Source organism: Mixophyes fleayi, chromosome 4 (assembly GCF_038048845.1).
Source record: "Mixophyes fleayi isolate aMixFle1 chromosome 4, aMixFle1.hap1, whole genome shotgun sequence".
Classification (NCBI taxonomy): Eukaryota; Metazoa; Chordata; class Amphibia; order Anura; family Limnodynastidae; genus Mixophyes; species Mixophyes fleayi.
The window spans coordinates 331,246,534-331,261,532 of record NC_134405.1 but is presented as its reverse complement, the minus strand read 5'-3'; the positions used below and the strand labels follow the sequence as shown (position 1 = coordinate 331,261,532).

General features: G+C 40.7%; 1 protein-coding gene across 10 annotated transcripts in view; it reads right to left on the bottom strand.

Moving 5' to 3' along the window:
- DGKI (diacylglycerol kinase iota) overlaps positions 1–14,999 on the bottom strand; it is a 234,527-nt gene that overhangs the window by 69,709 nt on the left and 149,819 nt on the right. For 6 of the 10 annotated variants that reach the window (XM_075210400.1, XM_075210398.1, XM_075210391.1 and 3 more), the window contains exons 16-21: positions 11,314–11,369; positions 8,764–8,826; positions 7,511–7,584; positions 5,854–5,965; positions 3,674–3,873; positions 1,048–1,110 (exon numbers count right to left, since the gene is read on the bottom strand). In XM_075210400.1, the coding sequence (XP_075066501.1) occupies positions 1,048–1,110; positions 3,674–3,873; positions 5,854–5,965; positions 7,511–7,584; positions 8,764–8,826; positions 11,314–11,369 (568 nt within the window). The remainder of the gene's footprint in view (positions 1–1,047; positions 1,111–3,673; positions 3,874–5,853; positions 5,966–7,510; positions 7,585–8,763; positions 8,827–11,313; positions 11,370–14,999) is intronic. The other 4 variants (XM_075210399.1, XM_075210395.1, XM_075210396.1 and 1 more) reach the window with 1 other exon arrangement.

Here is a 14,999-nt window from a genome sequence, read left to right as displayed (position 1 = left end):
ACGTAGAGGATCGCCATGAAGGAGGAGACTATTGTCTGATGGATCAGGTCACTTGCTGTGGTGAGGAGCGGCCATAATTGTCCCTATGCTCATAGTACATCAACCTAATATAAGTGCAGTCCTTCCTTTCTTACACTTGATCTGTGTGGATATTTCATTTTACTCCTGAACAGAAATCCTCAAATCGTGAGTTCAGGAAACAAATACAAACTTAAAAAAAATATATATATTTGACAACTATAGGGAGAATAATAATAAATGTTTAATCAATGGAGGTGAGAAATGTGATAGTAGATGGAGCTTTACGTTGTTCAAAAAATGTGCATCGGAGCCCCACCTTCAGACAACTTTTTTAATATTTCAGACAGATTTAATCATTCCGTTGCCCCTAGATACAGATAGACAACAGATAGATCCATATCTATCCATTGAATACGATTCGATTTACACAGCAGTGCTGTTCCGTCTAATTTAAAAAAAAAAAACAGCTCCGTTTGGAAGATAAGATTGTCTGAAGGTGGCCCTAAATATTGTTTTATTGGTGTTTTAATAAATACAGACTTCTACTAAACACACAACTTATACTAGGTGGCACATTATCACTTTATTATACACGTTACACAAGTATTATGTGATGACGATGACATTTCCAGAGGCATTTGAAAGCGTCACTTTAACACGACCACTGCACAATACGACAAAAGAACCAGTATTTAATGAGCAGCTCAGCAGACACACAGATCTAGTACTATGCCAGCTCAGAGACAGCTGGTTTGGACTGTGTCTGTAGAAAGCATTTTAATAAGTGCATATAATCATTTATATACAGAGGTATCAGGCAATAAGAGCGCAGGAAGGGTGAAGACCCCTGTGGGGACACTGAAATGATAAGTTTGGTGCATGGCACAAGCGAGAAAAAAAGTGAGTCACAGGAGAGAGTGGGCAGCTGTAGCTACCGGATGGGCGGGGGGGGTGGTCGAGTGGTGAGCTCAGAATGGGGGGGTGCCAGTCACCCATTCACATTGACAAGCGGCATGACATACTTACACAGTGAAGGAGTCTGGGGGAGCAGAGACGCGCCGGTGGTCAGCGGACGGCACTTTATGGACACTGTGGCAGACAGCACAAAGCCAGCACAAAGACAAAGTACAAGCCAGAGGTGAGGGTGCATGAGAGAGAGAGAGAGAGGAAGAGACAGACACACAACAATTTAACAGGAACGAAAAGGAGTGTATTACACAATTGATGAAGTGAATAACATGCACAGTTATACGGGCCGAGCCCTGGGGGTGATGGGCGGCTGGTTCCAAGGCTCTTTCTACCACAAACCGTTTTACAAAACAGTAAAGAAGATCGGGCGGCCATTTTGTGAGCTGAACCAACACCCAGCCAATCAATTCGTTAGTAGACTGGTTTAGCCCACAAAATGGCGGCCTGCACGGTGTGTTCATCACTGCAGTAGCTAATGCCTGCTGACTTGAGTAATAAATAGCCACTGAGTTTATTGTAATGGGCAGCATTTGATTCCTCTAGAAGGGCTGCGACAGTAATCTGTAAATTCTGCATTCAGACTCCTCTTCCTGCCAATTTGCAGCACAGTAAAAACATGAAAGATCTCATTAAAAGCTTTATTATATTTGCAGAGAAGATTGTTAAGGAAAAGTCTGTCGCAATAGAAATCCATCAAGGGAGGAAGACACCTGGTGCCAGACGCTAGTACAAGACATCAAGGTGTGATCTACGGTAAAATGGAGTCCATGCCAACAACACTGATGTGAGGTACTCCAGATGAAGAGGAAATATAAGATATCATCTATATTCTCAGGAGGTCACTTAGACCCATATTCATTTATAAGGTTTATTTAAAGAAAATAATGCAAACTTAACCACAATGGTGTAACCCACAGCGACCCATCAGATATTAGCAGTATGCAGTGCACGTAAGGGCTGATTCAGCCGGGAGATCTATATTCTACCATACACAGCTCTGTTAGATCAACAAGCTGGATATACGAACTTGGGGGTAGAGTTACTGAGACTTATAAAAATCATCATAGGTATTACCCATAGCAACCAATCAGATTCTAGCTATCATTTTCTAGAATTCACTAGATGGGCCCGATTCATCCACCCACGCATTTTGAGCACAATTCGCGCTTGTTTTAAAATGCATGGAAATCGGGTTTGCATACTCCCGAATTCAACAAAGAATGGACCTGAAGAAACGTGTGGTGATGAATACAGGTGTAGGTCGGTGGTAGTGATTATCGCGATGACTACATTGCCAACATTACTTTAAATGACATGAAAATTTTGATGCTGAGGTTCAAAGTCTCTGTGGTGACTGGGATTTCCCCAGGGCATTGTGCCAGCACAGTACCTGCCCCCAAGAAAGGAGAACCAGTCATTCAGTGAGTGCGAGTGACGAGACTGTGCCTGATGACTTATGATGAGTGTGAGCGATCACACTGTGTATACTGACTGAAGGTGAGTGTGAGTGACCCAGGTATTAATAAAGGCATTATTGATTTAAAAAAAAAAGGTTTATTTTGATTTTTTTTCCCCCTCATGAAGTATGTTCATTGTTTACTGAACATATAAAAACATTTTTACAGTTGCTCCTGATTACAAACACATGTTATAGCATGCATACGAGACTGTCATCACTACTGATCAGGACTTCGACTAGCCCTGTAGCTGGAGCAAGAGATACGGCAGAAAAACAAGTAACTTTGTGGTGCCCAGAGCTGGATTCGGACGTGCCTGCGTGCCCTTCAGTTTGGCACGCCGGTACTGTACATTAACTATGGGCGAAAGACCCTTCCCCCGTTCTGTTCCCTTCCTGAAATTGAAGGCTGTAGTAAGTGTGCTTTGCATTTGAAGACGGAGCGCTCAGGGCTATGGTTACTGGCGTATATATCCCGGTTCTGGGTATAGGCAGAGTTATTTTGTGTACGATACGCTCAAAATCAGCAGATACATCCCTTCATGAATCGGGCCCGATAAGTCATAACTAGAATCTGATTGGTTGCTACGGGCAACACCTCCACTTTTCTTTTTTGGACATTTTAAGAAATCTAACCCTTGTTTTCTGATAGAGCTTCACATGATATGATTTTTAACAGCGTACAGACGATGTGATTTCCATAACAATGTTTAAATACCCACATCTTACAATTTGATGACATACTTTGTTTTTTATAGAATGGTACACAAATATGTAAGTGGGTGAAATGCAATGAATGCCAATCGTCATATAGTCAGGTTGTACAGAATTCCGATTGGAAGAGGAATATTTGGATTTTTTTTTAGATGGAATATAATTAATTTCTGATAGGACCTCAAAAAACATCATGGTTATTGTGTTTGGCGAAATTACACAGCAATTTAAACAATCTACAATAAAAAATTGTGGTTGGTTTGTAGAAAATTGTATCGTGTGTGGGTAAGATACACAATAAATCATACAGACAGTATAAGAAAACAATAAATATGATCTAAACTTTCAGTTATTGTTACGCTTCATAATGGATGCAAGTCTTACATATTGCAGACAGCTTTCATTTAAGAGGAATATTAGATGTAACCAATATTTCTATGGAATAAGGTTCAGTAGTTTGGATCTCCAGATAAGTAATTCCTAGCTGTTGCCATAGGTGGCGCTGTGACTCACTCATTTAATAAGGGCATTGACGTTCTTCTCTTGCTCTTCTGTACCATGTTTGCTTGGTTCCTAAGGGATATTCGGATGAGGGAAGGGGCAAGGCGGCAGGGTTCCCCATCTACCTGCATGGGGATGGCCTTGTACGTCAACAGAGTCACTTCCCTGCACTGGTGAAGCCTCTCTCCGTGGCCACCTACCTGCAGGGCAGCCTGAAACACAAGAAAATACCAATGTCATGGCTGCTGGTCACATGATCAAGCAACATTCATCATCTGTTCAGGGACAATAGTAAAAACAGACCTGTCACCCTCACAAAATACATCCTGTAAGCAGTGGTAAGGCAAAAGGGGTAAATTACCCCAAATGGGGTAAAAATGAAATCCCTGGGGGTAATGCTGCCGATTCACATGCTGTCAGTTGGATTGTAGATGCCTTTAAATGTGAAATTGCTGTTGTACCAGAAGAGCCTCAAGGGTTGGCAGAGGCACTTCTTGAGCTTCGATGCAATAATGAAGCACGTATTGCATTTGAAAACAAAGCAGATCTGTCATATTTTTGGATGTCAACAGCTGCAAAGGCATCAAAATTGCACATGAGGAGGCAGTCAAAACGTTGCTGCCTTTTGCAACAACCTACTTTTGCGAACAAGGATTTTCCACTCTAACGAACATAAAAACAAAGCAGAGAAATCGATTGAATTCCCCCCCCACATATTTACTAAACCCTTTTTACACTAAGCGGTAGACTTATTAACCCTTCTAAACAGGAAAAGTGGAGGTGTTGCCCATAGAAACCAATCAGATTCTAGCTACCATTTATCTAGCACATTCTTGAAAATCATAGCTTGTATATGAATGGTTGCTATAGGCAACACCCCCACATTTTCTATTTAGAAGGTGCTATAAATCTTCGCCTTACAGTGAAGTGTAGACTATTTAAGGGAAAGTTTTGTATATTTTGTTGTTTGAGTTGCAGACTAGATCCCTCTACCATAAAACCCCTGTTTTCTCCAAGCGTGTTTATCGTCTTTTATAGTTATTACACATTTTTGCAATGGAAGAAGATTTTTTCCAGTCACGGACAGATGTCGACCAGACTTATCTTTTTCCATTCTAAGCAAAAAATAAAAAGTTTAACACATCTTCTCTGAGTACATACATGTGAAAGGGAAGCCTGCAGCTATGGGGGATATAATTATATATTTTACATTACATTTTAGTCACTACAAATGTCTTATTTCATCAGTCACATTTTCTGCTGTTTAATTTGGTCATCATGCTTTCATTAGACGCTCGTATAGTAAATTACAGGTCCTGCAGCGCCACCTAGGGACAATGTATTATTACTGCATGTTGAAAAGGAACATTTATATACACAGTGATATCATTAAAAGATGAACCAAACCCAGCAATTTGATATGTTGGAATATTTTCCAAGTGGCCCAGGACATGGTGACACTACAACTATTATTGTACTAATTATCCCTCAATTATCTGTTAGTCAGTCACTGGCAAATGGCTGGAGAGCACATGAAGTTGTTGTCCACCAGCTGCTTAAATTCTAACATAAATGTAAATATCCCAAGATGAACCCTATGATTATTACTGTTATCCAACTGTAATGGATTTTATTGTAGGGGTACAATAACCTTATCCCACCCAAAGAGGGCAGAACAACCCTGGATGTTAGGGTGATGGGTATCGGAAGGGCTGCAAATCATGCCTCTTAGTAGTATAAAATAGGTAAGTAGGTTAGGTGCATCCAATCAAAGACCTAGGTTGCAGGTTTGCACAGGGACCTATTTTTAAGCAGGTACGATGATTATAATTGTGACAGTAATAACTGAATGTTCTTGTACTTCAGTTATCTTTGTTAAATGACGGACAGAGGGCCTTGGATATTAGAGTGCTATGCTCCGGGCGTGTGGCAGTCACAGGATGTGGGCCATGGGGTATGTGGTCCTGTGATAAGCTGCTTTATACTGTGTACTGTCAGATAGTAAACGTGCGCTTATCACTAGGAGCGCCCACAGTGTGCCAAGGATGAACTGCTGATATTCACCAGGGGAGGCATGAGGCACGCCTGCTGTCCTCCCCAATAATTACAGTTCATAATCACACGCGGCTCAGGATGGGCAGCGCCGTTGGTCTGTCGTAACCTCTGGTACAAACAAGATATAAGTTACTTACCAGAGATGCCATTGTGAAACCAATGACCTCGATGTAGCCATCGTCGTGGCGCTGAGGTTCAAAGTCTCTGTGGTCACTGGGGTTTCCCCAGGGCATTGTGCCAGCACAGTACCTGCCAAAAAGGAAGGAGAACCAGTCATTCAGTGAGTGCGAGTGACGAGACTGTGCATGATGACTGATGCTGAGTGTGAGTGATCACACTGTGTATACTGACTGATGGTGAGTGTGAGTGACCACACTGTGTATACTGATGGTGAGTGTGAGTAATCACACTGTGTATATTGTCTGAGACGTGGAGAACATACAAACTCCACACAGATAATGCCATGGTGGGGAATCAAACTCATGACCCCAGTGCTGTGAGGCAGAAGTGCTAATCACTAAGTCACAGTGCTGCCCACAGTGGCTTAGTGGTTAGCACTAATATCTTTAAACAGGTAGATCTAGTATTGTTATACAGGTAGATCTAGTATCCTTATACAAGTAGATATAGTATCTTTATACAGGTAGATCTAGTATCTTTATACAAGTAGATATAGTATCTTTATACAGGTAGATCTAGTATCTTTATACAGGTAAATCTAGTATATTTATACAGGTAGATCTAGTATCTTTATACAAGTAGATCTAGTATCTTTATATAGGTAGATCTAGTATCTTTATACAGGTAGATCTAGTATCTTTATACAGGTAGATGTAGTATCTTTATACAAGTAGATCTATTATCTTTATACAGTTGGATCTAGTATCTTTACACAGGTAGATCTATTATCTTTATACAAGTAGATCTATTATCTTTATACAATTGGATCTATTATCTTTATACAGGTAGATGTAGTATCTTTATACAAGTAGATATAGTATCTTTATACAGGTAGATGTAGTATCTTTATACAAGTAGATATAGTATCTTTATACAAGTAGATATAGTATCTTTATACAGGTAGATCTAGTATCTTTATACAGGTAGATGTAGTATCTTTATACAAGTAGATATAGTATCTTTATACAGGTAGATATAGTATCTTTATACAAGTAGATATAGTATCTTTATACCTGTAGATCTAGTAACTTTATACAGGTAGATCTAGTATCTTTATACAGGTAGATATAGTATCTTTATACAAGTAGATATAGTATCTTTATACCTGTAGATATAGTATCTTTATACAAGTAGATATAGTATCTTTATACAAGTAGATATAGTATCTTTATACAAGTAGATATAGTATCTTTATACAGGTAGATCTAGTATCTTTATACAGGTAGATCTAGTATCTTTATACAAGTAGATATAGTATCTTTATACAAGTAGATATAGTATCTTTATACCTGTAGATCTAGTAACTTTATACAGGTAGATCTAGTATCTTTATACAGGTAGATATAGTATCTTTATACAAGTAGATATAGTATCTTTATACCTGTAGATCTAGTATCTTTATACAAGTAGATATAGTATCTTTATACAGGTAGATCTAGTATCTTTATACAGGTAGATCTAGTATCTTTATACAGGTAGATCTAGTATCTTTATACAGGTAGATCTAGTATCTTTATACAGGTAGATCAGGTATATTGGTATAAGTTGATGTATTTATATTCATGAAGTGTATGATATACACTTGAAGCTCTCAGCTGCAGAGTCACACATTACCTGGGAATATTTAAGAAGACAATACACTGAAACTTCAACTCTTGGATCTTGGGGGTGAGGTCGGTCCCATCACACTGTAAGACCATAAGAAATCATTATTATTTTATATTGGTAAGTAGATTGTAAGCTCTTCAGAACACTGTCACATAGCTCCCAACATTTAGGATTTCTAATTCGGGCTGCGGCTATGATCCCTCCTTAAGGCATCACGTAGGGGTCGTGACCACCTCACAATGGGTGTGGCCACAGCCCAGGGGCGTGTCTAGCACTTCTGACCCACTAAGCCGACTCCACCCCTCCCCTTTAATTTCCATGCACACCAGAGGCACCTGACACTGTGAATTATTAGTCTGTATTCCCACTATTGGCCCAGCCCACAAGATGGCTGCCCCCGGTGTGCGAAAGACTTCAGTGAAGAAAATAAAATCACCCCCCTCACCATTACAGGTAAAGCGAGGTGAGAACATATACACAGTGCCTATTACATTTCACTCAGAGTATGCAAATTCTTATTTGATTATTTTGCTTTCACTATATTATATTTGTACAGAGTCCGCATCGCTGAGCAGCAGTTTTCTGTTGTGTCTACTGAGTCAATATTTTGCATTATGTTCTTTTTGTAACTTGATTAGCTTGTGTTAAGCTTCAGATTGTTTTCCACCTCTGGGCAGCCCAATAGAGCAAGGAAAATTAGAATATAAAGAGGAGATTGGCAAACGTTCTTTCCACAGAGGACTCCAAATTTTCTTAAACAGTAACAAACCAGACTGGAAAACAGGATTGTTCAAAGTATAATATGTGCCAGGAATTAAGATGTAAAATATTTACCATATTTTTAATGCACTTTTTTTAACCTTTAAGGGTATAAAATGTTGCTCTCTGTCTTACACTCTAAATACCTGGAACAATTTTCTAAGCTGCACACACCACTTGGTGAATGCAAACTAGTGACTCACTAGTTCTGCCAGTGCCAACGTTTCTGCACTACCACCAGAGCAACTAATCAGCAATTAACTTTATGGTTCTGCCAGTGCCCACATTTCTGCACTACCACCAGAGCAACCAATCAGCAATTAACTTTATGGTTCTGCCAGTGCCCACATTTCTGCACTACCACCAGAGCAACCAATCAGCAATTAACTTTAATCTGATTAGTGAAAAAATAGAAAATAAAAAGAACTGCAGATTTAACCCCGTCAGTAATGTTAGTAAATAGCTCCCATTGACATTAGATTCAATATCCCCACACTCACCACAACTTTTACATGTTTGGATAAATCTCTTGAGCTCCTCTGTAGGAAATCTGAGAAGGCGGCCTACAGGAAGACAGAGCTATGAGAAGACAATTTGCTGGTGCTGGGAAACAAACACACTAATGAAGCAAAGTCCACATACTGTAAAATGGTCATTCGCAATGCAAGGAAAATAGGTCAACCGTTTGCTCTCAGTGGGGGCAGCCATCTTGTGGTCTACACCGATATTCATTACAAAGCAGCTCATCAGTTCAAAGGAACAAAGCTCCTTGGTGTGCTCACTAGCTGAATATTCTATCAGCCCACAAAGTGGCGGCCTCCAGTTAGGGGTGGAACAGAACATTGCCGGGCCGCATAGCAAAATGTGGGTCGGGGCCCGATCTATTGTATTGGAAGATGCACGTTAAAGCATGAAAAATAATTTGCACTGAATTTAAAAATTTTGAATGCGCTGTTAACATTTTGGAACACAATGGTGAGAGTGAACCCATAAAGAATCATTCATCCTAATTTTAATGAGGTCTTAAGGTGAATAATAGCGGCTGAAAATGCATTAACTGCGGATAGGTGGGAATGGGCCATCAAGTCAAACAACAAATGCTTATATCATCATCAGCATCATCACCATTTATTTATATAGCGCCACTGATTCCGTAGCGCTGTACAGAGAACTCATTCACATCAGTCCCTGCCCCATTGGAGCTTACAGTCTAAATTTCCTAACATACACACACACACACACACACACAGACTAGGGTCAATTTTGATAGCAGCCAATTAACCTACCAGTATGTTTTTGGAGTGTGGGAGGAAACCGGAGCACCCGGAGGAGACCCACGCAAACATGGGGAGAACATACAAACTCCTCACAGATAAGGTCATGGTCGAGAATTGAACTCACGACCCCAGTGCTGTAAAGCAGAAGTGCTAACCACCACGCCAACGTGCTGCCCATTATATAAAATATATTTAGTTCTAGCAAGGTTATAAAACAGCCACACCGATCCCCCAGGTGTTTCTGCCTTAACCATTAAAAGAACTACTGCTAGCTACTGTGGAACCACATGTCCCAGCATGCAGGCGGCTAGTGACTAGAAGGGTAAGTGGAGGCACTAGGACTACAACTGGTCAGCCTACCATTGGTTGTTCAGTTTAAGTGACATAAGCTCGCACTAAGCCTCCTCTACACAGACTGGAGTAAATGTGAATATGTGATTTCATTGTGGTGGAGGAGATTATTGTATAAATGGCATCTGAAATCTGGTCACGGTTATGCCTCACAAATAGGGAAAGAGCCCGACCCGCAAAGTATTCACTGAAAGCCCTGGCAATAGCAGCGTTGTCAGACAGCATTGTGTCATTCCTAATGATCCCAGGGGATTCCTGATAGCAACAAGGCTGAAATATATTATTAGTGACCTTCCAGAGGTCACGGCAGGATATGAAGCGATTTGATGAAAATTGTCAGAGTAGAATTGGGCTTTTGCTCTTGGTATTTGCCTAGTGCATGTTTTCTGCATATAACTGTAATCACAAGATGGTTAGTACAGCCGCTTAGCCTCCGTCTGCAAGACGTTCCTGAAGTGGTATAAGTCAATGAGATGTGAAGTGAACTCACACATCCTGGTTCTACGGATGGTGCAATGGGCATCTAACAAAACTCTGATTGATAAAACTAAAATGCAGAATCTGGGTCGGGGATCAAATCAATTTTAAACCAGGGACAACTGGGTCATCAAGGCTGAAATGTATGAATGTCCTTGGATACAGGACTTATACACAATAAGTACAATAAACAGACATACAATACATTACTAATACAAAAAAAAACAACATAACTAAATGATACAATGTAATAATTTCCAGAACAATGCAATATATATAATATAAATATAAATATATATATATATATATATATATATATATATATATATATATATATATAAAATGGCCATCTGGGAGCATGTGGTCGTTGATGGTATTAATGAGTATGGACAACCCACCCTTAATTAAACGTGATCCCACTGGAGTCTCCCTGGTGCCTAAAGCCAGGGTCAGAGCCGCTGTCCTTGGTGCTGACAAAGACCATCCAGCCACAGTTCCTCTATTGAGTTCTAGTCATTTAAGAGAACACAGACCCGCTCTCTGAATTAGGTACCATAGGGGGTGCAGGGGAAAACGCCCCATAATTTTCAATCTGGGTGGAGCATCTTTAAATAAGGGGGTGGGGGGTTGTCCTAACTTTATTAAGACTCCAGCAAAGGGGTTTTCTACTTTGAAATATTTTTTAAATGCCTTCCCCAGAATAGTATTTGGTCCTGTATCCAAGTTCAGGGTCCCGGCACACACATATAGACAGGACCCCCTGCTGCTCCCATTCGGCAGTCCTCGGGTCTCTCCGGACCGGGAGTGGTCCGATCAAGTGTAATGTAAATGAAAGCCGGCTGCTGATTGGAGGAGCGTCTGCTCTCATGTCGTTATTGAGATACAACAGAGGAAAGTTTAGGATAATCAGCCAAAAACACAAAATTGTAGACGCTGCACACTTACCCCTGCATAGAACATCTTGTTACGAAAACGACTGTTGAATTTTTCGGGATTTGCTTCTGCAAGGGAAAGAGAGGAGACATTTCAGGGTATTCTCACTGGCAGTTCCTGTCTGCAGTAACCTAAGTAAAATACGGAGCGAATATATGACAAACTTTACCGGCTGTAACACAATCCTGCATTTGGCATGTAAGACGTTTCCATGTAAATACCAGATGATGACTGCAGTTACTATAAATATGAACGATCACTGATGCTCTACACTATACTACAGCATCGTTTCCACCAATGTTACTAAGCAATTGATGTAATATATCAACAGAAACTAAAAACATGACATTTCAGAGGAAACAGAGCTCGTGTTAATGATGTTATTTCTGCTATGTAAGGCAGCAACTTAAATGAAATCTTTCTATATTTCTTTTCTCTACCTGTTGTGGAAATACAAGTCTCCCTGTGTCCAGTTCTCCTCGTGCTGGGACTTGTAGTCCCACAGCTGCGGGAGCGCTACAGAAGTCTCTGGCAGTAAGAAAATCTATTTTCTTTTTTCAAATGAACTACCTACATTTTTCCGTTCCTGTTTCTTGGACAATATTGCGGTCTGGTTGATGTAAGGGAAAGTGGAGGCGTTGCCCAATGCAACCAATCAGCTGTCATTGTATAAAATGTACTAGATAACTGACAGCTAGAATCTGATTGGTTGCTATGGGCAACGCCTCCATGTTTCCTTTTTAGGAGGTTTGCTAAATCTACCCCTTACGCTGCTTGTACACTGTGCCTGTCTGCTCTTATCTTACACCATGGTCGTGTTGGACTATTTCAGCGCCGATAGATGAAGTTGCACAACAAATTTTGTGTGAAAACGTTTACCTTAAAAATTGGTGCAAAATATGTATCTAAGAAGGGCATGGTTTTACTGTAACACACAAAGATTCATTTAAGAAACAGCTCATTTCAACAATCCCGTCCTGCAAAATGAAATTCTTTTTTTACCCACGCGTTTCACAGATATTTCAGTTTGGGCCAGCTGGTAAACATTCTGGTGGATTCACACACAGGAGTAGGGAGAAATGAAACAACTAGCATAGCAGGACAGATGCAGAGTAGGATCTATGCCAGTCTGAGTTGCGCATTTTGCGCGTGGGCGCACACATATGCCGATTTGCGTGATTCTGCCACTTACGCCAATCCACTCCTCCATAAGTAGGAAGGGGCAGGACTAACGTGGGCCGAGTACAGTAAGGGAGCGTTCGCGCAATTATGAATGGAGGCGAGCCGAGAACGAGACATAGATACACCAGAGAAAGTCGTATTATTTGCTGGTGGTCAGGTGCAAATAGAGGACGATGATGATGTGGGTCTCGGGCACTAGGAAACAATACGTCATTGGCTGTTTGCGATTGCACCACTGACGCTGATTGGTACTTTCTTCGTCCTTCGAGCATATATAATGCTTGTGTACGCCGGTATAAGCAACATTTTTTTTTTCTGCACACGAGATGGGAAGTTGTTTCTGCTGTATTAGAGCTGATTTATTGATGCCTAATAGTGAAAGTGTTTGTTGCACATTAAACAAATAAATAAAAATATGGAAGCGAGTGGGACCTGACGTGTGCCTAGATGCACATGATTCTGGCGCAGACCTGCGCAGATATTAAGCTGCGTATGGCTTAGCATGTGGACATAAATACACTATTTTTTACATCCGCCTTTTTTTTATGAAAATTGCACCCAATTTGTGACCAACTCTGCACCAGGCTCGGTGTGATTTGCCATTTCATCTTTTTGACCCCTATTACAATTATTTTAGATATCATCTATGTCAAATGTGACACATGTATGTTGTGGTCATAGATTGTGAGCAGGGCCCTCTTACCCCTCTGTATGTATTACCCAGTATCGTTTGATTACTGTTTATTCCCAATTGTAATGCGCTACGGAATTTGCCAGCACTATATAAATAAATGTTGATGACGGTTTGTGATGGAGAACACTGCCAAGGCTCTTTACGTCATAGCAGACCCGCAGCAGAACACTGGGACACAATAATACATTTGCAGTCAAATAAAACCTTTCAGTATAATTGTTGCTTGGTGTCTTCAGGCGGACCGGTTACCTAGCAGTTGTGTGGACTGTACCAATATCAATCATCATCATCAACATTTACTTATATAGAGGCAGCAAATTCTGTAGCGCTTTACAATTGGGGACAAACAGTAATAAAACAATACTGGATAATACAGACAGACAGAGAGGTAAAAGGCCCTGCTTACAATCTATGGGAAATGAGAAAGTCATCTATCAGTTCCCTACAGTGCGAGAGAAGTCACATAACGCTGGGATCACAGCGAGCGGGTTGGGAATGAATGGACTATCTACAGTCGCTGAGTGATTGGCACATTCACTGCTGCGTGCGAGCCTTCTGATGCCGCGGACAGCGTCAGCCCGCCACAGCGTCTGCAATGAGGCGTGCAGCCACAGTGTGCTACACTGAAAGGCTCAGGATTCGCTCCATTACTCGCCCATGTAACCACCAGTAATAACAAAGACAACAAACCAATATAAAAAAAAACATCATTAAGGCTGATGTACACAATGCACAAAAGAATGAATGAGACGTAAAAGACAAGTTAACTATGTCTATCAACAGAGTCAGGATAACAGGCTTCAATCCTGGCTCCTCGCTCTATAGCAAAAGTTTTAAATGGAAGACTGTTTAACCCTTTCTAGCACACAATCCATATTATTCCTAGGTAGGGTTGGGTTTAAATTTTGTGGCATGTAGGCGCACGTTATGGGTGCCCTAAGCCCTCGTCTCAGCTGGTAGCCGCACCTTTTACACAATTTATCCCCTAATCAATGAAACATATTGTGTATCGAGTTTAGTTATCTCGCTGTCAGTTCAATTTTCTTTGCTGATGCAAGTTGGAGCCCTTAGGCGTAAGCCTTCTGTTCCTAACCCCAAATCTGGTCCCCGATTGTAAGTAGTTCTAAATCCCTTGGTTTAGTTTTTAATTTATAATATATTTCCTTTAAAACACCCTTACTCTTAGCTAAACATACCGTATTAATAAAATAGTATAGGATGTTAGATAGCTGTACAAGATCATTTTATAATGTTATTAATGGGTATAAATATAATTATTAATCATTATGCTTCAAAGCTTGTAGGAGAGCAAAAATGAACCCTCCCTTTCTACAGTTTTACCTGGAGGATACTCCAGGTAGATGGTTAATATGCTAATCAGGCACTTTAATATGCTAAACAGCCCGTTGTGCATACACAGTGTGGCCACTGTGCCTCACTCCTACCCCCACAAAGAAATGTTGCCATGGGGCACAGCGAATACTAGTTACGCCCCCGGTAGTAGTATAAACGTATTTGCTTTGTAACTGCACAAACATAAATGTACAGAGCCTGCAAAGAACAGATGTAGCAGCAACACACAGCGCGGATCCTTAGGGGCATTAAGAAGGGCTCTTAAGATACATCTGGCACAACTTACTATAGCCCTAATGAGGGCACCGTTATAGCAATATCCAAATACGAAACAGCAGACGCTACTGTTCCTAATCTTACACTGATGAGATCCAACGCGGTCAAAACCGTCTGCCCGTAAGTTAGATCTATGGCACTACATCACTGGCTGAATCCATGCAAGTAAACTAGCGGTTCGGGATCCAATGGG